Source organism: Rattus norvegicus, chromosome 4 (assembly GCF_021556685.1).
Source record: "Rattus norvegicus strain SHRSP/BbbUtx chromosome 4, alternate assembly SHRSP_T2T, whole genome shotgun sequence".
Lineage (NCBI taxonomy): Eukaryota > Metazoa > Chordata > Mammalia > Rodentia > Muridae > Rattus > Rattus norvegicus.
The window spans coordinates 127,446,935-127,470,785 of NC_141537.1; the positions used below are offsets into that span (position 1 = coordinate 127,446,935).

General features: G+C 43.0%; 1 protein-coding gene and 1 long non-coding RNA gene across 52 annotated transcripts in view; one reads left to right on the forward strand and one right to left on the reverse strand.

The window, feature by feature from the left end:
- Positions 1–6,195: 6,195 nt before the first annotated feature.
- The window catches only part of Magi1 (membrane associated guanylate kinase, WW and PDZ domain containing 1), a 603,975-nt gene continuing 586,319 nt past the window's right edge, over positions 6,196–23,851 (reverse strand). For 28 of the 51 annotated variants that reach the window (XM_087658830.1, XM_087658829.1, XM_087658827.1 and 25 more), the window contains 5 exons: positions 17,513–17,606; positions 17,311–17,371; positions 16,259–16,402; positions 13,614–13,752; positions 6,197–9,657 (listed from right to left, as the gene is read on the reverse strand). In XM_087658830.1, the coding sequence (XP_087514956.1) occupies positions 8,903–9,657; positions 13,614–13,752; positions 16,259–16,402; positions 17,311–17,371; positions 17,513–17,606 (1,193 nt within the window). In that variant the 3' untranslated portion in view covers positions 6,197–8,902. 51 annotated transcript variants of the gene reach the window in all.
- On the forward strand, positions 9,652–20,005 carry LOC134486617 (uncharacterized). Its single transcript, XR_015686072.1, has 2 exons — positions 9,652–9,954; positions 19,732–20,005. It is a non-coding gene; the product is annotated as an uncharacterized LOC134486617 (long non-coding RNA).

Sequence of the window (23,851 nt, forward strand, 5' to 3'; positions counted from 1 at the left end):
AAGAATTGACTCAGGTCTTCCCTGATCACAGTGTTCACCATTGGCTCATCATCTCAAACCATACCACGTTGATCTGTGCTGTTTGCTTCCTTAGAATTTCTACCATGAATGGATGCTGAATTTTGTCAAACGATTTTTTCCCTATATTAATTCACACAATTATGTGATTTTCATCTTTGATTACATTTAGGTGATTTTATGTTTGTTTATATGTATTTATATGCACCATCACTGAATCCGTAGAATGAAACCAATATGATCATGGCTATGATATTAATGTGCTATTGAATCCAATTTTCACTTTTAAAAAATGCTTTTAACTGCTGAACCATTTCTTTTGCCTCTCTTTATACTTTTTATATTAAAGGCTTTTGTGTCTGTGCTCGTCAGGGAAATGAGTTTGCAGATTTTGCTACTGTGTCCTCATCTGTTTCTGGTGTCCGTGTAGCACTGACTTTATAATAAGGGTTTGAAAGCATCCTTCCCTTCATACTCTGTGGAACTGTTTTAGGTGACTTTGTGTTGGCTATCCTTGAAAGCCAAAGAGAATCCTTACTCTGCCCCATTTCTGTCTTTTCTTTGCCTGGCTATAGGGAGTGGCCACTTCAGGATCCATATCTCCCACTGCTAGGAGTCTCAACTCAGAAACAACCTAGATGTCCCTCAACTGAAGAATCAATACAGAAAATGTGGTTCATTTACATAATGGAATATTACCGAGCCATTAAAAACAAGGGTCTCATGAATTTTGCAGGCAAATGAATGGAACTCGGTAATATCATCCCGAGTGAGATAACTGTGGTTGTTTGAATACACTTGGCCCAGGGAGTGGCACCATAAGTAGGCGTGGCCTTGTAGGAGGAAGTGTATTACTGTGAGGATGGACTTTAAGACCCTCCTCTTAGCTTCCTGAACATAGTCTTCTCAGTGCCTTCAGATTAAGATGTAGAACTCTCAGCTCCTCCTCAGGCACCTTGTCTGCCTGTACACTGCCATGCTTCCTGCCATGATGATAATAGACTGACCTCCTGAACCTGTAATCTAACCCCAATTAAATGTTGTCCCTTTTAAAAGTTGACTTGGTCATGATGTCTCTTATCAGCAATGGAAATCCTAAGACAGTAACCCAGATCTATCAGGAAAAGCAAGATATGTACTCACTTATAAGTAGATATTAGCCATAAAGTATAGACTGACTGTGCTATAATCAACAGACTGAAAGAAGCCAAATAACAGGGAGAGCCCAAGGGAAGAAGATTGAGTCTTTCTTAGAAAGGGAAATAAAATAGATATCAGAGGATGGAAGGAAGATGGATAGAAGGAAGATGGGTGGAAGGAGGGAACTGGGTAGAAGATGAGATGGGAAAGGAAGCAGGGTGCAGGGAGGGGAGTGAGATCATCTGAGGAGAGCAGGGGAGAGAAAAAGGAGATTGGCAGCAGTGGGGGCAATTTCTAGAATTTACCAGAGACCTGGGTTGGGAGGAGGCCCCAGAGGGTCTTTGGGGGCTGCTATCTAGCAGTTAGAGTTTTTATAGGACTCCTCAGAGTATGAATGCTTTTACAGGACTCTTGAGTGTATGAATGAGTGAGTTTCTGTTTCTTGTGCTTTTTTTCCTTCTGAAACAATTGTTTCATCCAATTGTGATGTGTTGGGTTCTTTTTAATCATAGTTTATTTTACTATCCCTTAGAAGCCTCTGTATTTATTTGTTTTAATGAAACACAAAAAGGGGGTGCAACTGGATGGGAAGGGAGGGAAAAGGAACTGGGAGAAGATGGGAGAGGATGTGGTAGTCAGGAGATTCATGTGATGGGGGAAAATGATTTTCAATGAAAGAATAAAAAGAAAGAAAATACTAGTAAATAGAAAACAACTGTCCTAGAGAGCTGGGACCAGAGGATACTGACAAACACCAAGTAACTCCTCAGGGAACCTGGAAGATGAAATCACGGAAGACTTCATTTTTAACATCCTTTAAATTGTTCCAGAAAAAGACGATTTTAAAATAAGAAGTGTACCAATTGCTTTGGGGGGTGGGTGGGGAGAGATTGTTGCCTCTGGTAAGTTGACTGGAAGATCATATATCCAAGAATTTATGGGCAACACAAACTGGACTTGATATATGGGGGGAAAAAAACTTAGGGTTGGTGGATAGGAAAAGGGTTTGGATCTATGAGGAATGGGGTGGGGTAAATATCAAAACTAATTGTACAAAATTCTCAAAACAACCAATTATAATGAATTGATGAGACATCTTTCCAGGCCCTCTAGTACTGTAATGGATGTGTTTGGGGAAGGGAGTGGTGGGTCATAGCCAGAGTCTCACACAGTTTGTTTTCGCCTGGCGCTCTGCAGGCTGATAGGCCAGGTGGTCAAGGATGGGTTGTCAGCATCTGGGCCATATTCATTTCTTTCTTTACTAGGGAGATACTGCTGCTCATGGGCTTTGTGGATGGCGGGCTAAGCACTCACTCCAGAAAACCCTGTGTATACACTCTGAGGGAGTTTGTACACACAGTTGAGGAGTTCCTCCTACCTGACAGAGGACTGAGCTCTGTCTCAGAGTGGAACAGCTGAAAGGACCTGCAGTCCACCTGATGGCTTCAGAGCTGTCACAATCTAAACTGTAGGGAACTCCCTGTGGGACAAAGGAGGCTTTGTGAATCCAGCAATCTGCTGGACCTCTAATTCCTTCCCAACAGGCAACCACATGTGGAAGGTAGATTTGGAGGTCATGTGACTGCCAGCTATGGGTTCTGAGCTCTCATTTTCTCATTTACAGGTAATTGGAGTGAAGAGCCACTGGCCACAGGTTTTGACAGCTTAAGCTTCCTGATGCCTGAACGTCACTCCAACCTAAACGTCTGGTGGTCAGTCCCACGCAAATACTGCGGAGGCACGTTTCCAGGCTGCTTCCTTTATGACTGATCCTCAGTTTCAAGTCCTCAGAATAGTTCAGTCTTAAAGCAACAGAACCACTGTCAAGATGGTAGGTACCTGGATCTAGTGTTCTGAGACATGAGTGTTGTCATGGATTTCTTCAGTGCTAGCTACCACCCAGAGTGAGAGTTAGGCCAAAAATATACACTGAGCTTCATACATACAGACTGATGCTCATCAGTCGTGGTGTTGTTGTGGTTTGCCCTGAAGTTATCTGTATTTTGATGCTAATTCCACTGCCCCAAGGACAGCTGTCAAGGACTCAGAACTCAGGTGACTTCACCAGAACCACCTCTCCATTGAATTTGTAAAGTACAGGTGACCGCCAGGTACAGGATAGAAGGAAGCCTGTCATTGGAGGAGAAGGAAGGATGGGCGGAAGAGAAGTTTGAAGGAGGAGGAGGAGGAGGAGGAGGAGGAGACTGGAGAGAGAGGAGGAGACAGGAGAAAGAGAGGGTGAGAAGCCATGGCAGCTGATGTTAATATTCTGCTCTATGTATTTACAGGTTGTTATCAATGTTCCTAAGGGATGGATGGTACCGAGCTTTGTATGTTTAAGTGGGCAATTATATCTTATCAATTGGATCTAAGATTATTGTGTTGTGTGTTCTTTTATGTGAGGGTTTGAGTGTAGGAAAGTGTGTGGCTGGGATGTGTTTCCACCAAGATATCTAGCAGATATCTTGGGACACTGCGGTGCAGACCCAGCGGGGTAAAAGACAACTTCACTTTTTTATTTTTATATTTTTACAACAACACGGTGTAGCTTTGGAACCCCCTTCCTGTCAGGGAGCGAAGGCTGCAGCTGTGAGTCCTTTCCAGCTTCCCCGTGCGTTTCAGCTACGCTGACACTTCCTTTTTGATTCCTGACCCCCTCCCTCCTATTGGGAGAGCACGGTCGGTCTTTGTTTCATTACCTCACTCATCTCATTCTCATAGAAGGAACTTATAAACTGACACCCTACCCCGGAAGAGGAAAACTCTATATGCTATCTAGAAAGATTGGAATCGACTGGTCACAAAGCACACCACCATGCTCTTTATATGGTTCCGAAATATTTGAGAATTCTACTAAAAGTTTGCGTTACTTTCAAAATGTCAAAGTGTTCTTCAGAATGGAATATCAGAAGCATGGTTCCTCTCCAGTACTCAAAAGCAGGAGGCCTAGCGAGCACCACGTAATACACGCACATGCCTTTGCAGTTTGAAAAAGACGTGGCCGACTCAAACCACAGTACGAATTTGTAAGTTTCAAGAAAATGAGATAAACTATGGGGTGTGAAACTCGACAGGTTCTTACATGGTGCTTTTCTCAAATGTAGGCCTAAACTTGGCCACACCTCCTTCCCAGAAAGACATGCAATCTGGCAGAGGCTCTGTAAACACTCCTCAGTGGTGTGCTGCTGAAGTCACTATGAACAAGGCTGGCCAGTCCTTCTAGTTGGGTCACACTTTACCTCAGCCTGTACTGTGCTTATGTCATCAGGTAAGTCCTTTTTTTTGTTTAGTCCATCTATTTCCTCAATCTGGCTAGATCCCCTTACGTCACTATTGCAGCCCTGGGCCCTGACTTTGTGTCTTCTATGCATTTCCCCCTTCCACCCAACTATAAGCTCTCCATACCAAGCAGGTATTTCTACTTGTAGAGCTGCTTCTCCATAAATGCATGCCCAACAAATGGCCTTTGGGAACAGCCTTGATTATTTATTGTCTCTGCACAGATTAGCAGACATTCCATTTTTGTCTTTAATTCTGGTATCAGAGAGAATTTATTCACAGAAACATCAACTATCAATGCTTATTGGTAGCTGCAGGCCATGTAGACTAGACCCAGACGTACAACAAGTTTTCTAGTTAAATGTAGGCCATCCTATGCTGTACTAAAGAACACGTTACAATGAGACATCTGGCTGAACTCCTAAGTGCTTTGGATCCAGTCAAGTAATGCCTGAACTAATTATATCCTACTATACTTCTTGGGCCCCTAGTGATGAACTCAACACATAGAAGCTTGACAAAATGGCTTGTGTTAGGCCCATCGCTTTGAAACATACCCCAAATAATTATGTTGGGAGCTTATGATGTACCGAACTCACAGTCATGCTGATTGCTTTGCTTCATAATCAGAGTCTGAAAGGCCTCTTCCTTTCAAGATTAATGCAGAACATGAGAGGTAGACTCAGCTTGGCCACCAGCAGCAAAGTCCTGATAGCTGTAATTGAGTTTCAGACTTCCTTTTCAGTGCTGGTATTTATGGCAGGTAAAGAACTTTTGGACACAAAAGCTTTACAAATAGCTTCAATTGTTGGGTTAAGCTGGGGGCCAGTGCTAGACCCCATCTTCAACAAAAGAGAGACTAAAAAGGCAATGCTCATAATTACCATGTCGGTGATAAACTAAAGCACAATGTGACAGAGGCAGGCTGCAGGAAGGCTTATTATTCATACAATACCCCCTTTGAATCTTCAGGTACTTAAGCTCCTAGGAAAAAGTGCTAGCCACCATGTCAAACACACTGAAAGAAGAAGGAAACTGGATCCTTGAAGCTCCACCATCAGCTCAGATGCGTGTTAACCATCCATTAACTTCCTGTCTGACCTGGGAGCACAACTGACTCCACTTATGGATTTACCCCCATGTTATGCTCGGAGATCCAATTTTTTTTTTTTTTTTTTTTGGTCTCAAAACAGCATCCTGGCTACACATTTCAATCCCATCTGTCCCTAGTCCAACTGCATGACTTGCTGGTTTTACAACTAAGGGAAGTGCTGACTGCACTTGCTGAGGACCTGCTTCTAGATCTCAGTATGTTCTGACCTATAACTCTGTGAGGTATGCTCCTTCAGAGAGGAGGAGGGGAGGCTTCAAGAGACTAAGGAACCCTCCTGGCCAGGTAGCACACCCTTAAGGGGTGACACGACCCTTTGCTCTGAGGAGTCTGCTATTACTAGGTGTCTGTGACTATAGTACATGTGCACACAGATTAGCAGAGGACCCTGCTGAGTGCACAGTGTGACTTCAGGTCTGCAGTAGGGTCTGAGGTTTTATGCTCCTAATAAGCCCACCCTGATAATCATGAGGCAGCTAGGTCATGTGCTACATTTTGAACAGCAAGGCACTTTTCCATAGTGAAGAACCCTGTTCATCAACAGAGTGATAGTTCGAGAGTTGCAGTCATGGCCCTCAAGTAGTTACTTGACCCCGATACATTTGAGACCACATGGAGACAAAGAAGATACCAGTCCAGAAGCAACAGTGGTAATGGAATGCATACACTTCCATGTATTTTTACAGTAAAAATGCATTAAAAAAATCTTTCACAAAAGAAACTTAAAAAAATCCAAGTACGCTATTGACTCCCCCTACCCCCCAAACATTCTTTCAGGCATTGGTTGTGTCATGGGGGCTGGGGAATCTTAAATTGTTTGATTTAACCATACAAAATACTCAACCCTCATCAGCACTCTTATGGTAAGTGAAAGGTTGGGGAAGAAGGCTCACAAGAATCAGTTTCCAATATAGTCTACAGTAGATTGAAGAGAATTCTAGATTTCGGCTTACCACACGTAGTTTCCCATACAGTGCAAACCAAATCTGATGTACTGAATTTAAGGTGAACTTGTCATAGCAAAAGTCCTCAGATACTGAGCCAGGCTCACTTGGGTAGCACTGACTTTATTTTTTAAACTGAGACAGATATCATGATGCTAACTTTGGACCCACTCCAAAAATCAACCTTTTTTTTTTTTTTTTTTTAAAACTTGTTTAAAACCCATAGACCATGATCAAGAGAATGAATCCATCAGTTAACATCATAGGTTGTGCCAGAACTAGTGAGGAAAACCCTAGTCACACAGGCTCCAGAGCAACACCTCCAAGCTGGCTTTCGGACTCAGTCTTCCTCCGCATTAATGCAATCATCCGTGTATGATCTGTAGGGAGCACTCCAATAACACAAGTAGCAGTCACAGACCTCCTGTCCCTGTAGCTATAGCATGTATATTGTTTGATTCAAGGAAAGAACTTGGAGAAATGTCCACTCTATAACTACTCAGTGTAATGTTATATATAAACCCTAAGTCAAATAAAGCTATGAACAATGTAACATTTATATGTGCATAGTGTTTTATAAAAGGAATGGCCCACACATTGCTTTTCATCAACACAGAGGGAGCGTGAGGCAAGAAATAAGTGAACAGAGAGTGCAAATGAGCAGTCTCTCCACGGAGAAACAACAGCCCTAACAAATGAAAGCTGTGACGATTACTTATATAATGTCCCACTTTAAAACAACTTTACATACCTGATTTACAATAAAGTATATCCCCAAGAATCAATCTGTTCATATTCAGAAATATAGACACGTATCACATTCCTCACAGCTAGACTTCTGTCATAAATTCTCTTTTATACAAAAAAAGGCAACAGTTGTTTTATTTTTTTCTTCCAAAGAGGCTCTATTAATTACAATTTTAAACTCTACGTACAATGATTGGCTGGTTTTCTTTTCTATTTTTTTTTCTTTTTTTTTTGCCCCTCCCTTATTACAGTACCACGGGAATCAACAGTGATTGACTTGCACAGTTCTGTGTCTGAATGGAAAATGCAAAACAGTACTACAGAAATACAAATGCTCTGTCAGCAGGGTTTGCTGCAGTGGTCCAACAGATACAAGCAAACGCTTTGGCTCAGCTAGGCAGTAATCCATTTAAACCACATCTCAGGGCTACAACTGACCCAACCACACCTTCTGAGGTTCAGAAAATGGGTCTATTTCAGCAAGAAAAACCATTACATTTTCCTTCGCTGTCCCCAAACACAAGGGATAGGGTCATTTCCCAGCAGACAGATCAAGACCCACAGGCGTCATCATGTTCTTCCTTCCCTTTCAATCAATCCTTAGGACTTGGATTATGGTTTCAAAGTGTGTGATCAACTATTCCAGGAATATGCAGCCCCAATACTTTTAAAATATCGTGACAGGTTTCCACCACCAAAGTTCACTCCTCTGCTCCCACTGGGCAGAGGGCAAGCAGGGGCTTATGCTAAATAGTGGGGGGAGGGTACTCTTTGCATGTGGGAGACATTTACATCTCCCTCATCCCAGAGGTACGGGTCCTACATTCCATCTACTCAGCTTCAAACTGGACCAGACAACCCAGAAGGAGCTTGTCTGCTCTGCCCAGAGGCTGACACTTTGCAATGGGCGCTGCTGCAGGTGAGATGTATTCTGTGGTGGAACCTGGTGAACCTGATCGTCTCAGCTAAGGCTGGGTTTGGTTAATGGCAGCCAACCTTCTTGTTTCTGCACCTTTCTGGGCCAGGGAGAGCACAAACCGTTCTTTGACTATACCAATTATACCTCAAGATCATAAGGTTTCTTAGTGCCATGCACTGTAGTCATAAATATCCTTCATTTGCAGTAGTATTCTTGTCCCATAGTTGGCTGAATTTTAGGCTCAATGGCCACCCTAATCCATCCTAAAAGATCCTCAGTCTGTATATTTCTGTGTTCTGCTTTTCAGAAAAACAGGGGCTTACAGTATAGCACTACGTCACTTCGAAACAGTTTATACTGAGTTAAATTTAACTGCATTTACTTATAGGACATGACCAACAGCCCCGTTTATTTAGGAGAGAAAGAGTTTGCCCCAAAGAAGGAACAACTCTATAGCTTGTGAAGAAACAAAATGTATATATCCCTTTGGGCCAGTATTTTGGCAAATAATTTTCAAAAAAAAAAGTATGCATTTAAAAATACTTTCTTTAATATTATACATCAGGCACAAGACTTTTCATATATATTTTTTTCCTTATAAGATTTCAGATGCATAAAATGTCTGTTACTGTTCTTAGGACTACCAGGTGTCAGATGCTTCCTCAGGTAAGAAACTAAATTATTTCATTTTGCGACCTTCCTCTTAGAACCTTTGACACGGTAAAGGTTGCAATGCTCTGAGTCTCAGATGCTGAGGTCGGTGCTACATTCTTTGTAAGGCCGCCTTCTCTGCTCTGGGGGATTTCTGGGGCTTCTCCCGGCTTCCAGCTTCAGACCAGCCTCCTCCCTTTCTCGGTGGCCAACTTTGTCGTCTCGGTTCCTTTTGTCCAGTGACCGCTCTCGCCTGCGCTCTGGGGACCTGGCCCTCCTCCTGTCGGTGGACTTTGCTCTCCTCTCGGGCGAGCCCCCTCTTCTGCGCTCTGGGGACCTTCTTTGATCCAGGAGTCTTTCGAGGGACCTCCGCCGGCGGCTCGGGGAGCTGTCTTTTCTCCGGGTGGGTGACCGCTCTCGCTTCCTCTCAGGAGACATCTCTCTTCTCTTCTCATGCTTCTCCCTTCTTTCCAAAGTGTTGTCAGCACTGCGGGTGCCTTCCCTGCGCTTCTCCGGAGACCTCCTCTTTGGGCCATTGGTGGCTGTCCATTCCGGCTGCGCCTCTCTCCATGTGTCGGGTGGCCGGTCTTTGGGCCGGCATGCCCCACTGTCGGGTTTTCTAGAAGTTCCGTTCCAAGTGTGATGTTCGTTGGGCTGTCCGCTGTGCTCCCTGTTGCCTTTCGGATCCTTCGCGTGTGCTCGCTTTTCGGCATGTTGTGATGATTTGTGAAGATCGGGTGGGTAACTGGACTCCAAGGCTGGATGTGATCTGTGGTCCGGTGGCCCCAGCCTCACTTCCGGAACACCTTGTGCACCGGTGGAGGGGCCGTTCCTGTCGCTGCTGGGGTCTGTCGGGGAGAGAAAGAAGAACAGCTTAATAAGAAGGATCGGAGGCTCCTGGCCCAGTTCCCTCCCACACTTGACTCATTAGTCACAACGAACAAACAACTGTTAAAGCAGTCAGTCAATCAAAGCCAACTGAATCTTGGTTAATTTAAGTATTACTGCAACTAGTTAGGATTAAAAACTAGCGCTGTGGCTTTCAACATCTAGCTCGCTGTTCCCCATACCCCGAAGACAGACCATCGGAGAAATTATAAATGGATAAGGCTTTTGAAGGCAGAGCTGCAGGAGTCTGTCTACAGGTACCAGAGCTTCCCCAACCTGACCCACACCTGCTCTTCCTGGCTACCCATCAGCTCTTTCCCCACCTCTGCCTTTCTTCTTTCTTTCATTTGAAGAATATGTGTTCTGATTAAAATTAACCCAGGGCACAGACCTGGATGGGCACAAGAAAAGCTTTCCTAGGGTTAGAAATAGTTGCTGGCTTATCAGGGTGGTGACCTAACAGCAAGGACAAGCCCCTGAGGATATGTTATGTGTATTACATGAAAAACATACTTCTACTTTAAAAACGGATTCGGGGTATCGGGAAAGGGGGAATTATCTAGACATCGTGTAGAGCAGATGTTAACTGTCAAAGGGGACACCTGCTTGAAGGTCCATTAAACTACAACTTTTGCATTTAACTATTTTGTCTACTTTCAAGTAAATAAAAAAAACAAGGAACTGTATTTAAAAGAGCTTTCTGTCAGATAAAAGCAAGGGGAATAGGTTGTTAGGTGCACATCTGAAATTAGCTGGGGCTTCATAAAATCTTGAAGTTTAAAAGGACCTTTCTTCATGCTGTGAGAAGAAAGAGCTGTGAAGCCATTGGGCTGCCTCTAATTCACTCAAGCATCCACAGATCTAAGGCTGGACAGCCCATGACAAGTCCCATTTATCATTTAACTATCTGATCCTACACTCTAGCCGTTTAAGGCAGCACCTTGGATTTATGAGGGCCTTTGCAAAGCAGGACGCTTTGTTGCGATGGCAAAACCATCAAGTTTTCGGTGCCTGAGATGTTGCACTACCACAGCGTGGGGTGCAGGGCTTTCAAAACATTCTATGAGATAGCCTGGCCAACAGTAACAAAATGGTCTGTCTGTCTGTCTCATGAAAGATCTCCCCAAACCCAGGACAAGCTTAACAAAGGCAGGGCTGTAGCTTAGCGCATGGGTGCTTGTCTCCTTCGTTCTTTTCTGGTGTGTGTATGTAGGGGTGGGGGATAACTAACACTTATTTTGGCTCGACCAATCTTTAACTTTGCCTCTGTGGTGCAAAAAATAAATAAATAAATAAATAAATAAATAAATAAATAAATAATGGGTGTGCTATATGCCAATAAAGCCTTATTTGCAAAAAACAGGCGTGAGCAGGATTTGGCTCATGGGCTGGAGTTGGCTGAGAGACACCTGAACAGCCAGGAAATCTCTAATTCCTGTCTGGCAAGGTCTTGCACTCTCGGGAAGAGCATCAGGACAAGGCTCATGCTTTCTAAATGCTGGGTAAGGTACTAGACAAAGACAAAGTCCTTGCACACTTGGGGGTGGGGGGAGGGAAGCACTTAGGTAGCTATCATAAATCTATCCTAGGTTCTTACTGAAGTCTTAAGACAAGAGAGAGCAACACTTCAACAGGTCAGCCATGTACTTACAATTCAAAGAACGCAGGGTGCTCAGAATGAATTGCCATACATATCAAAATAGAGCTAAGCAGAAGCAATGAGGAAATTAGGCCACAGCACAGAAACACCTAGTATTGATTGAGCTACAAACCGTAGTTTGATTATGGCCCATAAGGTAGAAGCAAGCCTCCCCGAACTTTTCATTTCTCATACATGCAGCGATATTAGGAGGGATCATCGCTGTAGGTGGGAGGACCCAGGCAAGAACAGTCAGAGAGAAGGAGAAAGAGAGAAAGAGAAAAAGTTGAACATTTAGATTCCCTATAACAAGAAAGAAAAAAACCTTCATTTGTTAACATAGGGTAAAGAGAGTTTATTCGTCCAGTCAGACAGTCTAAGGCAACACGCAAGGCTGCAGAGACCGAAATTGGAGCAATGACGTTTTTTTCTTTAGACAGCCGTAAGATGACTTGAAAACCCAGATGATAATGCATCCTTTTGTTGTTTTTTTTTTTTTGTTTTGTTTTGTGTGTTTTTTTTTTTTCAAATAACTGGAACAATGACAGGCTGGCATAGAGAGCGTTAACAATAAACAACAAAAGAACAAAGTCCCCCTCCCACCCCCCCAAATACCACGGCAGTTAAATTAAGTACAAAAAACTCATTACAAAAATAGCCTCACAGAGAAGCAGGTTCCAGTCAAGTCAGAAAAATATTGGAACTTAACATATTATAACCCATTTGTAACTCTAATCAGTAGAATTAGAGAGATGTAGTCCAAATGACGCATGGAAACATTACAGTAGCACAACCCCAGCATGGTTCAACCCTTGGTGGAAAACCATTCATTTCAATGATCTTTATTTTTTAGCCCAGAGAACATTTGTTAGTGTTGGATTTTCATCCTCAGTGCAACAGACATAGGTTTGGAGAAGATACACAGGTTACTGATGATGACGCTCAAATGAGGTATCACATCCAACAGAAGCGTAGGGAAGACAGAAAAGGGAGACATGTTACACAGTTTCAGTGGTATCAATACACCTAACGGTCAGAAGTCAAGCACAGTGTGCAGCCATGGCACCTGATGTTGTCATCAAGGTTCCCCCTTACCTCAGACCCCTCATACAGTGCACCAGCACCAATGTCCAACACCCGGGAAGGCGCCCTGCAAAGGAGCCCTTCTCCTCCTTGAACTATGTCTGAATTGAGTATCTCATTGTGCCCAAAATGCATCTGGGAATTGTGCAGAAAGACGTTCAGAAAAGAGGGTGATAACAGATAAATCCCGAATAAAGGGGACCAATGTATATGGGGATCTTTCAATCACAGTTTCTATAGAAACTTCTGTAGACCTTTGGTTGGGAAAAAAAGCCCTACATCTAGGGCATAGCTTCCTTTTTTTTTTTCTTTTTTTCTTTTTTAATTTTAAACAAGAATCTCAAATAAATAGGACATAATTATCACAATATACAATATTTTGCCATCAGAACACTAACCTAGGTAAAGAGCATTGCCATCTACTCAAACTATGTTTAAAGATACGACAGAGGACCTCTACGTTTTACCCGGCTTTCCTCATAGGAAAGGTATAGTAACATGGTTCCCTCATGGTGAGCACTGGGAATCTGCTTCATCCTTCATCATTTAAAAACATATGGCTAATAGGTCGACATTTGCTTGTTGTCGTTTGTTGATAGTGTGGGCTCAGGTGGTCTGATTTGGGGTAAGAGACCAGTTGAGAGGGACAGACAACTGTCATATACAGAGCCTAAACAAATGAGCAAAGCCCCCCTCCCCAATATTTCAAAACTGCACGCCTCTTAAATAAAGTAAAAACAAAACAAAACAAAACAAAAACAAAACAGAGGAAAAAGAAAAGCAACAAAGAAACAAACCCAACTAGATATTGTGCCTCAACGTGAGTCAGGAAACCTGCTTCTTTAAAGGACTGAATAGTCATTTGTGCTAACAATTGGATCTGAGAAACAGTTTGGCACAGTTCAAACAAACATTCCTTCGCTCTTGGTTGGACCAGACAGGATGTTCTCTCTGATTATCAGAAAGGGGGCTATCAGGATCTTGTCTTAGGCCACGCCCCAGTCCATGTAAGCAAGCAAAGGGATGAAATGTGTAGAGATTTCAGAACAAGCGAGGCAAATAACCACATGGTGCGAGAGGCTGGTAAGACACTGGTGAATAGGGGGACAAAAAGGGCTTTCCTGTTGCCGCTCTGGAGACAAACTCATGGAGTCATGCCAGGGAAGGAAGGGATGTTTTCATAGTTTGACCCACCATATTCTGGGACCGAGCCGTCTCCCCGCCTCAGAAACAGACGGACTCTGCGGCCGCCATTCTTGATCAGTTCTATGGCCCGAGAGTGTTTCATGTTTTTGGTGGTCTCACCATTGATCTCTAGAATTTCATCGCCAATCTGCCAAAGTAAGAGATGAGATGAAATGGTCACACCAGGTTTCCATAAGCGAGGCGAGTCTTTGGACCTAAACTTCTCCCCCCTCATCGATTCTCCACATATACATTAGGCACATTCCAGACTTTTCCCTACTGCTCAGGATGTAGCCATGAAAATATCAAACCCTCATGGCAATTAGAATCTAATGAGGGAGAGGCAATTATAGGCACGCTATACCAGTAGGGCATTACATAATGCTGAGTGCTAATGGAAGCAAGAGAGTCACAAGGAGTGTGTGAGCGACTGAGGAAGGGACAGCAGCACTCTTCGACTGAGAAGCTCCACCCTGTACAGGGATGCTTGTGTGCGGTCATCTGTCCTTGATGGAGGTTACAACTGGACTTGCTTCGAGTCAAAAGAATATGGCACACATGATAGGGTGTCAGTTCAACAGTTGCGAATAATCCTGTATCCTGTCTTTCTTACCCTCATTTTTTTTTGTCTCTCACTCTGATGCAGGTTATGGGGTACCTGCTGTGGTGAATGTGGTCTCCCAAGGCCCCAAGGTGAATGAACACTTAGAGCCATGGTCCAGGATACTATTAGTAAGTAGCTGAGTGAAAGTTAGCTAGCTAATAAGGAACACGTTCTTGAAGGGAAGGCAGGGACACTGATCAGCTCCTCTCTCTCTGCTTCTTATCTTCTGTAAGCTAAGGAGTTTTACCACATCACACATCCCTCCACTACACATCCCTCCACCCCACTATAACAGTCTGCCTTCCAAATGGAAACTAAAACCTCTGAGATCGTGAGACATAATATGTTCTTCTTTATCTCAGGCTTATATCTGTAGTCATCTGGTTCCAAAATCTGACTACTATATCACTAAGAACTTCCATGATAAGGAGAGGAGGGAAGACTCCAGCCACAGGCTGACGGGCCACAAATCCTGTAGATCACCCAAGAATGAGCTCAGGAGAAACCTTTCACAGACGAGTCCTGAGAGACCACAGACTCACCCTAGGCACTGTGCAGAAACAGAATCAACAAACTCTGAGTCACACACAGCTTACATTCTAGAGGAAGAGGCCAAGTACTGGCTTTGGAATCCATTCCCCATTTGTCAGTTAATCATATGGCCCATCAGCTGCCTGCAGCTCGCTCTTCGACTGCAGAGGAGATGAAAACAAGCCCTGCCTACAAAGCGCAAGGGATCATGGGACACATGTGCTTAGGAGCTACGTGCACTGTCAAACGATGCTAACTCATGCCATTAGAAACGGCTCCTTCCAAATATTCATCATTTTTCGCTGTTGGATGCTTGAAACTATGCTCTGTTCCTCAACTAAGAAAGGGCTGTGAGAAATGTCAGTCTGGGGCCAATGAGAGGGATCAGCAGACAAAGGCTCCTGCCACACACTCTTAGAACCTGAATCTGATCCCGGGGACCCACGTGGTGGACAGAGAGAGAGCTGACTCTTGCAAGTCGTTTTCTTGTCTCCACATGCATATCTATCTGTCTGTCTATACACATAAGAAGCAGAATAACATATAAAAACAGAAACAACAAAAACCCCAAACACTTCAGATTGAGAGAGGAAAAACAGGTATAAACAGCCCATGACAGTCCTGATTTTGGCTTAGTGTGTGTGTTTGCGTGTGTGTGTGTGTGTGTGTGTGTTTCCAATTCACTTCTCTTCCTTCCCTGATGATTTCGTTTGCTGCAGTGGCTCTCTGTGTGTTTCCAGCTATGTAACTTATTTAAATGAGATGATTTGCCTCTTTGTTATCTAGTCTGCATGGGAGCTAACATTTATCTGTAGTAACAAACTTTAAATAGGGAAACAGAACAGAGGGCTCTGGATATCTGTTCTTTTCAAATCCTCAGGCTAGGTATGCCCAACCCATGCCATGAAGGGACATACGGCTGACAATGGCTTATACACGTGTCCCGACACAAAACTCTAAACTTACTCAAAACTTGATGAAATTTATTTTTGACAATTTTTAAAACTTGATTTCGAGGTCCCAAAATGTATATCTATATCATCCACTTTTTAGATAATATTGTAGATGAAATGATAATTTCAAAAAGTTTGACAAGCCTAGCAGTCCACAGCAACCTTCAGTGACAGTGCTATGGAACTACTGGCCCCATGCCGGGGAATCTCTGAGGTTAAGGGAAGGCAGCTGGTGACCACTTAGAGAAGGAATGAACCTATAGGGCTACTCGGATTTCCTGCCTTCTAGGCATTCTTCACTATCCAGTTTCTTGTGACAGGATGTGCCTACCATCAAGATTATGCATGAGAACAATGAGTCTGTCATTCAGAAAACACCTGCCTTACTATGCTTGGAGTAAAGACGGATCCACAAGATCTGTCTCACTTAGTAGCTATAACTAAGTATGCTTTAGAAAAGAATCTGTGGCAGGAGCCATCCATTCACCCTCCTGAAAGCTGTGAGAATGTAGAGAAGTGACACAGAGGGTTGTGCTTCCAACCATTCTGGCCGCCTGGCTACTTACCCTCATCTTTCCGCATCTTTCTGCAGGACCATCCTCTGCTAAGCGCAGAACATAAAGGTCCATGTTATACTCTCGCCCTCCTCGAAGACTAAAGCCAAATCCCTTGGCTCCTCTTTCCAATTCCACAGTGTAAAAATCTTGCTCCTGTTTGAAGAAATTAAACGTGATCATTCCGGGGGGGAACTTAGACCCATGGCCATTTCTCTCAGTGACTCTGCAGGAAGGCTGAGGCTCTATCTGCAACACGGCAATTCTTGTTCATTAATCATCTTCATCAATCTTTGTTCATCTGAGGTGTTAGGAATTCTGGATCTGTAAACATTCGCGGGCACACCTACACGCATGCACACATTTACAACCGCTTAGTCAGTGAGGCTGCAGTTTACCTCTGAGGTGGGAAAAGTCTTCACTGTAGAAGACCAACTGCTGGCTGACATGTTGCTAGATGCCTGGTCCCCAACAAATGCTAGCAGTGCCCTACGTCAGCCTTTATAAATGAGGGTCTGGCTCCCTCTGTCTGGGGGAAGATCATGAATAACTGCCGAAGGCTTCAAGAAGGCCAGGAAAAAAAAATTAACCTCACATCACCCGTGTTTTTCAGATTTGCACCACTGGCTGTAATTTGGGCATCTCCAACCTGAGGACAGAACTCGCACGCTAGGGGTCTTATCCGAAACTCACTAGCCAGAGAAATGTCTTATATAAAAAGACGTTTTTCTTGACAGTAACAGGGTTTTGAAAACCATGAGAAGTAAGATACTAGCTGCCTTGTTTCTCTGATCACTGAGTCTTGTGACAGCCTTTCTTTCTTCCCCCTTTGAAAAGAGGACCTAGAAAATATTTTTCAAAGGTGGTAAAAATAAAACGTCATTTTCTAGACAATCAAATATGAGCGTGTACATCTGGTTAAATCGCTTCACAAAAAAGATTGTTTATTTTCCAATACGAGGTTTTAAATTTTTTTTTTTTTTTTTTTTTTTGGTAAAAATAGCTTCAGGAAGTTGGAAGGAAATGATTAACAGGTTCAGAGACAAAGGAGAAGACGCCCTCACCTGTGCAGCCTGCGGTCCTTTGAACTCAAACTGAGAATCCGGCTTTGGTTTGGTGGTGGTCCTGCCAAAATGAGAGACACAGATATAACAGCAATCCAAGAGGAAAACAAGAAAGAAAAATCAAGGCTGCCATTCCTCAGGCAGGGGTCCTTTAACCCCTCAACAATGCAGACAATGACAAAGAACCCAAGCCACATCTGACCTTGTTTCCTGGGTCCCCTGTTGTGAGGGGGCATGAGTGGTGGTGATGGTGGCAATCTTCTCCGCATTAGTCAGCAGTGTGGCATTGGAGGACTCTGTAGGGCAGAGCATAAAGAAATGAAGGCCTTTGAGAAGACATCTACCAACTGGGAGGCATGCAGAAACCCCGGATCTAGATCCTGACTTCCCTGTCTCCATTTCAAATAGCTGACTGAAAAATTTAAACAACCGGGGGTCCATGATCCCTCTCAAGGAGGACACTGCAGGACTCTCTTCCCTACCCGACCCCACAAATGTAACGCAGCTTACAGAGGGAGGTGTCACTCCTGTCCTGACCCTGAAAGATGGCAGGAACCATCAGAATACTACACCACATTGAAGTTCAAGCATTTTACCGGGTGATGATGAATGGCTTTGCTAACGTTCGCTGCAGTTTAACAGCTATATTTGACTGAGTCTGTTTGATCTCCTCATGTAAATGCTAGAATCAGGAATGCTGCACCCACCATCTTGTTAAATACATAAGTAACATCTGCTTTCTTCCCTGTTGCTTTGAATGGAGCCCAACTGCAAAGCGGATGGGACTCTTGACAAACCTCATTTAGTATCTCTCATGAAAGATTCATTTTAAAACTTACATTAGAATAACCAGTGTTTATAAATACAAGCCATATAAATCATGAGGCCACCTTAATGTAATGAATACAATCATATTCATATGTAAATTGACTCTCTTCTCCACTAATCAAATTCAAAAGCAACTTCATTAATTTCTAGGAGGTTGGAGGTTTGGAATCTGAAAATACTCACGAATGTAACCATGTTCTGCACACCCACATGTACGTAAATTCTAATCGCTTGTTAGCGATGGCTAATCAGTCTCTATTTACGAAATCATTTATTAGTCATCCGTTTCTCTATTTGGACCAAGCCGGGTAGCATGATCAAGTCCTACTCTTGGTATTTATTTTTAAACTGACTCCATTTTTTTTAGTAAGGATTAGCTGCGGTTGTGGTGTTCTAGTATTAGCCTGTACGTGTCCATTCAATTCATGGTGCAACTTGGAAACGCAAGTTCCCACAAGCCATGATTCACAGGAAGCAGCTTAGCATTGGGAGAATGCAAATATCTATCCGCCAGGTAAAACAAGGCTTCTATGGGAAAATATTGTAAGCATTCTAAATCGAGAAACCTGGAAAATATCTTTCTCCATTGTGTTCTTGGAACAAAAGACAGCTCATGTATCCCAACTGATGGTGGTCTGCCTTCCATTTTCATTCCTTAGCATGCACTCGGTTGAATCCAGCTTCCTAGAGCTTTATTTTTTGTTATGTACTGTGTGTGAGTTTTGAGATTTCAGACCCAGGTCCAGATCACTGCTTCCTCCCTCATTTTGGTAAGAGCCTTATTTTTCTTATTTGGTAAAAGGAGTTCTGTCCCGTTTTGTGGCTAAAGGGACAGAAAGTGTTTTGTAGACTGTCTGCCTGGCACACATACAGTGAGTGCCCAGTGCACACACACTCCACCTTTGGGCCTTGCTGCTGGTAAAAACTCTTACTATTTTCTAAGGGGGCTTCTTGAAAGTTGTTTAAAGACTCTGAAGAACGACAAAGTGTAATATGATTCTTTAGTTTCTCTACTACATCCCAAAGCCTATTACTCTTCTAGGCAGAGACTTTAACTGGATCCAGAGGATTGCTTCTATATCCAAGTCACACTGCAGGACAATGTTCCCTCTAATCTGTCCTTTTCAAATCTCTGTAGACAGCAGGGAAAGAGTGTGTGGCCAAGAAGGAACTGCCACGTGAAACAGGGGAATGTGCCTAGGAGCATCTCTTAGGCTGCTCTCTGTCTGGTACTGTGACAATGTGCTCTGTGTCCTCTGAGTGGGGAGGTGGTGCTCAAATTAGCTGGTAGGCAGCTCGCCCAGTGGTTGCGAGGTCAGACTGCAGGGTCACACCATCACACTCTGCAGCTTTACAGAATAGGGTTTAAACAATGTGACATAAGCACATTCTGCCTCAGTTTTCTCATCTGCATGATGGGAACAACACGAGTCTCTAAGGAAATTGGTGCAGTGATTATAATTAAAAAATAGGATGGTGCCTGACATATAAATATTAATCAAAATAATTAAAACATGTGGGATATCTATTGTTATTACTTATTAGGGCCATTGTTTTAAGAGTATATTGGTGAATTTTAATTACTGTTATTAGGAGACTGGAGGAACACTGGCTCCTTTACATCACTTCCAGACCAGGGCAGCTAACCTGGAGAACCACAGGGACAGCACCTTCTGTCAGTATGGCTCACTGACGCTTATGACCACGGACACCAGACTCTGAAGACCCCTAACACTGCTCATCATCGTTCACTGCATAAAGACTATCCGGGAAGTTATGGGAATGTTTGGGCCATAGTGAACTCATTATTGGGACAACAAAAAAGAATGTTTTCTTGTAATTAAAGTGATTATAACTGCTGAATGAATTCCTTTAGAATGTTTGTGCGTTGTTAATCGCCAGTGTTTTCTGGGCACATCAAATCCTATTGTCAAGCAGATTTTCTATTTCTGTTGTTTTCGTGGTTTGACGGCACATGATGATCAAGCACGACACACATAAATAGAATGTCATCAATAATTTTCCTTCAATTCTTTACTTGCGATGTCTCCTGATGCTAATTGTTTGGGTGTTGAAGCTTAATTTTAAGCATTTAAAACACATTAACACTTAATATTCGGCTTTGAATCTAACACACTTTTCCTCACCCCATTGTTTGTGTCACTATTTAGTTTACAGTGTGCAAACATTGTACCTGATAGATCCACTATGATAACCACCATTAAATATGATAATCACTTCACCTAAAACAGGCAGGTTCAGTGAATGTCTTGCTTTACAGATGTGGATCTGAGGCACCGACATGGAAAGAACACACTCAAGGTCTCCCAGGAAGCAAGAGGAAATGTTGGGAATTGAACCCAAGGCTTGCCTGACAGTTCAATTGCAGATTTATTTGTTTTATATGAGAATTATATTTATCAAGAAAACCACACCCAATTGGTACACTCCTTTCAACTAAGCAATGCTTTAATTTTACTTCATGAATATCAGTAACTTCACTAAAGTCCATCAGTGATTACTTAAAATACATCATACCCTGTGCTACCTACTGGATCTTACAGGCCGTCTTCAGAGTTTAAATAGGCTTGATTTCCAGTATGCTCTTAGAATATCGATAAAGTTATACTTGTTTTCCATAAACATTTAAGTCTTCATTTGGAATTAAGCCAAAATTACATCTGCCCAAACACTGCCCGACTTTCAGACATAAAGAGCTACATTGTCAAAAATACATTATAGCTCTACCCCCCAAACATGACAAAAAGGTATCAAAGGGCAGAAACAGAAGCAGGGTATCAGCAATGGTATGAGGGAGTGTCACACTGCACATGACTGTCACATGACTGAACATTTCGATGACAAAATCTCGAGCGTGCCTATCTCCTTTTTTAAACTGCATTTATATCCACTTTCGCTCCCAATAAGGGATGAGGATGGGTAATCCTCATTTTCAAAGCCATCACACATCTTGAAGAGCAAATCCTAGTTCTCAAGGTACAGTGGAGGGCTATGCTATGCTAAGCCAGGGCCCTTGCTCTTCTGACAGGGGCATCTACCTTGGGTTTCAACTTCCCTTCGTGACGAGTAGTTGCCACTCTGACTCCCATTCCCATGTTAATATTGCTATTTTCTCTCATGAAATATACCGTGGAAAGCCATGCAAGACAACAACGAATACAATTTTTTTTAAATAAATACTAACGTGCTACCACACATGTAACAAGTATCTGAATACATCGGAAAACCTGAGTCCATGAAAGCTGTTGGGAGCTGTTCACTATTCTCCTCCTTCTCCCAAGGAAGCAACAGACTCTGTATTGCTAAGCTCTGTCTTATCTATAAGTAAACACTTTGGATAACAGTGAAATGAATTATCAGTTACGTTTTAAGCACATGCATGTTTTTATTATCTTGGACTTGATTCCGCATAAGCTAAGCTTAGTCAGGTTTTGCTTTGCCTGACTAAAGCCTTACTCCCACTTAAATGGGCGTCTCTAGGCAATATGAATGAGCTTTGCTTCTGAAAGTTCAAGCTCAGACTCTGTGCTGAGCTATCTTCGGGGTCTTTCTGGACTGTCGTTATATAGTTAGTAACCCCTGCTCAGATACCGTGACCGAGGCCCTTCCTCTCTCTATTCCACCATCCATCTTGATCACTATGATATAAAAGCAGAGAGGAAAGGGTGTTGGCCCGCATAGATCTACGAAGATAAAGGTAATATCCTAGAGGTTTACTGGACAGATGACAAATGGGGAACAGAGTCAGGGAGACTAGAGAAAGAATGGATTATCTAATGACAGAAACAGATAGCCAGGCAGCAGGAACTGAACAGTTCATCTAGGGTGGTGGCTCATGTCTGTAATCCCAGCACTGAAGAGGCTGAGGGAGGAGGATCTCAAGCGGGAGGCTATACTGTGAGACTTTGTTAGCAACAAAAGAAATAAACTAGCAAAACCAAAGATGTGCATTCAGGGGATGCTTTTAAGCACTGCCCAAACAAACAGTGGTCACTCTGCAGGCCTAGGGTTTGTGAGGCAGGGGATCACTGTGCTTAGGAACTTCAGCCTCTTCGTAGGTACCATAAAACAAGCGGACTTCAGGCTATTTGTTATAGTGGACATTCAAATGAAACATCTGAAAGAGACCGGAGTTCCCTAGCCTGAAGAGCTCCCCCTTCACCCCATAAACCTGTCCTACGAACTACACACAGAAGAAATGGAACCAGCAAGTTTTCGCCCCATCACACAGTAATGGCTACTCTTTTTTTATATGCTTACAAAATTCTCTGGACTCAAACTCCCTTGCCTCAGGCTCCAGTTTCAGACCCTTTAATGAATGGGCATCACGAGTCCTCCCTGCCAGGTGTGACTGCCTTCAGCCAGCACCTGACATAGTCACTTAAGTCTCTGGCAGAGAGTTCTATGATCATAGCAACACTTTCCTGAAACACCGTGGATAAAATCACATCCTTAAGAGAATCCGTCCTGCCTTAAAAAACAATCAATCAATCAATCATCAATCAATTATATTATATTTGTGTCAACTTTGTTTACTATCAAAGTAGGAGATAAGTTAGTTTTTAAAAGGCCTTTTAACTGCCAATTATTAGTGGCCATTCTATATATACTATATATTTTTGGTATTCAGGGTTTTAGAAGGTTTACTGTATAGTATTTAATCAAATTGATTCTCAGTATACACACTGTAGTTCGAGCTGCCTTTCCTTACGTTACACTTTCTCCAGATACCTGCTTTAAGGAGTTCCTCCTCCTGCCTGAGACACTCTCTTTCTCCCATCTTGACTGCCCAGCCTGGGGCCACTAAGTCATTTCGTGTGCCCAACTCTTTGGGTTTGTACTAAGATCTCTCTACAACATATAAACCTATATCTATCTATACTACTGTATGGCTCTCTGAACCATTTCCCCTCTCTCTGTCTGGCTTCCCCGATGTGCTCCATTTGGAATCCAGGCTCTGCCATTTTGTGATCAGTTTTGTAAAGTGTGGTAACTTTCCAGAAAGGCAAATGGTCCTTGCATCAGACGGTAAATTACAAACCAGGCATCTAAAGAAGGTGACACCCAAAAGCACTTAAGGAGCTGCACTCTGCCCTCCATAATTGGCAAAGGTATTTTGTAGGGAAGGGAGAGTTCTCTGTCCTGAGAACACACGATTTTTAGATTGTGTCTTATTTTAAAGTCACTGCAAAGCTCAGCTCTACCAGCTGACTTTTCAATCTTAAGTTTCACTCCCTACCAACCAGCATGCAGAATACTCATTGGAAACAAAATGGCTGACTTTCTAGAGCTACGTGTTTTTCATCTTGGGAAACACCCATACATTTTAGAATGCAATTTATTTTATAGTAGTATGGAAATAATGTTTTTGGATGAGTATTAGCTTCTTCCTAATACAAGCTGGCTTAGTGAGATCAGTGCATGGGGCTTTAGGGGTACGAGCAACCTACCCTTACCAGTATCACCTTCGTTTGTGCAAATATGAACGCTGGTCTTTTAGACTAAGGGGCTCTTCCCTGTGGGGGCTGCTCTGTGTACTGTGGGATGTTTAGGAATACCCTAAGTCTCCATCCATAAGAGGACACTGTACACACTGCAGGCATAGCCAAAGGCAGAACTAACTGCCACTGACGTAAAAAGAACTACTCAAGTAAACAAGGGTACTCCGAGTTTAATGTACACGATCTGTCAA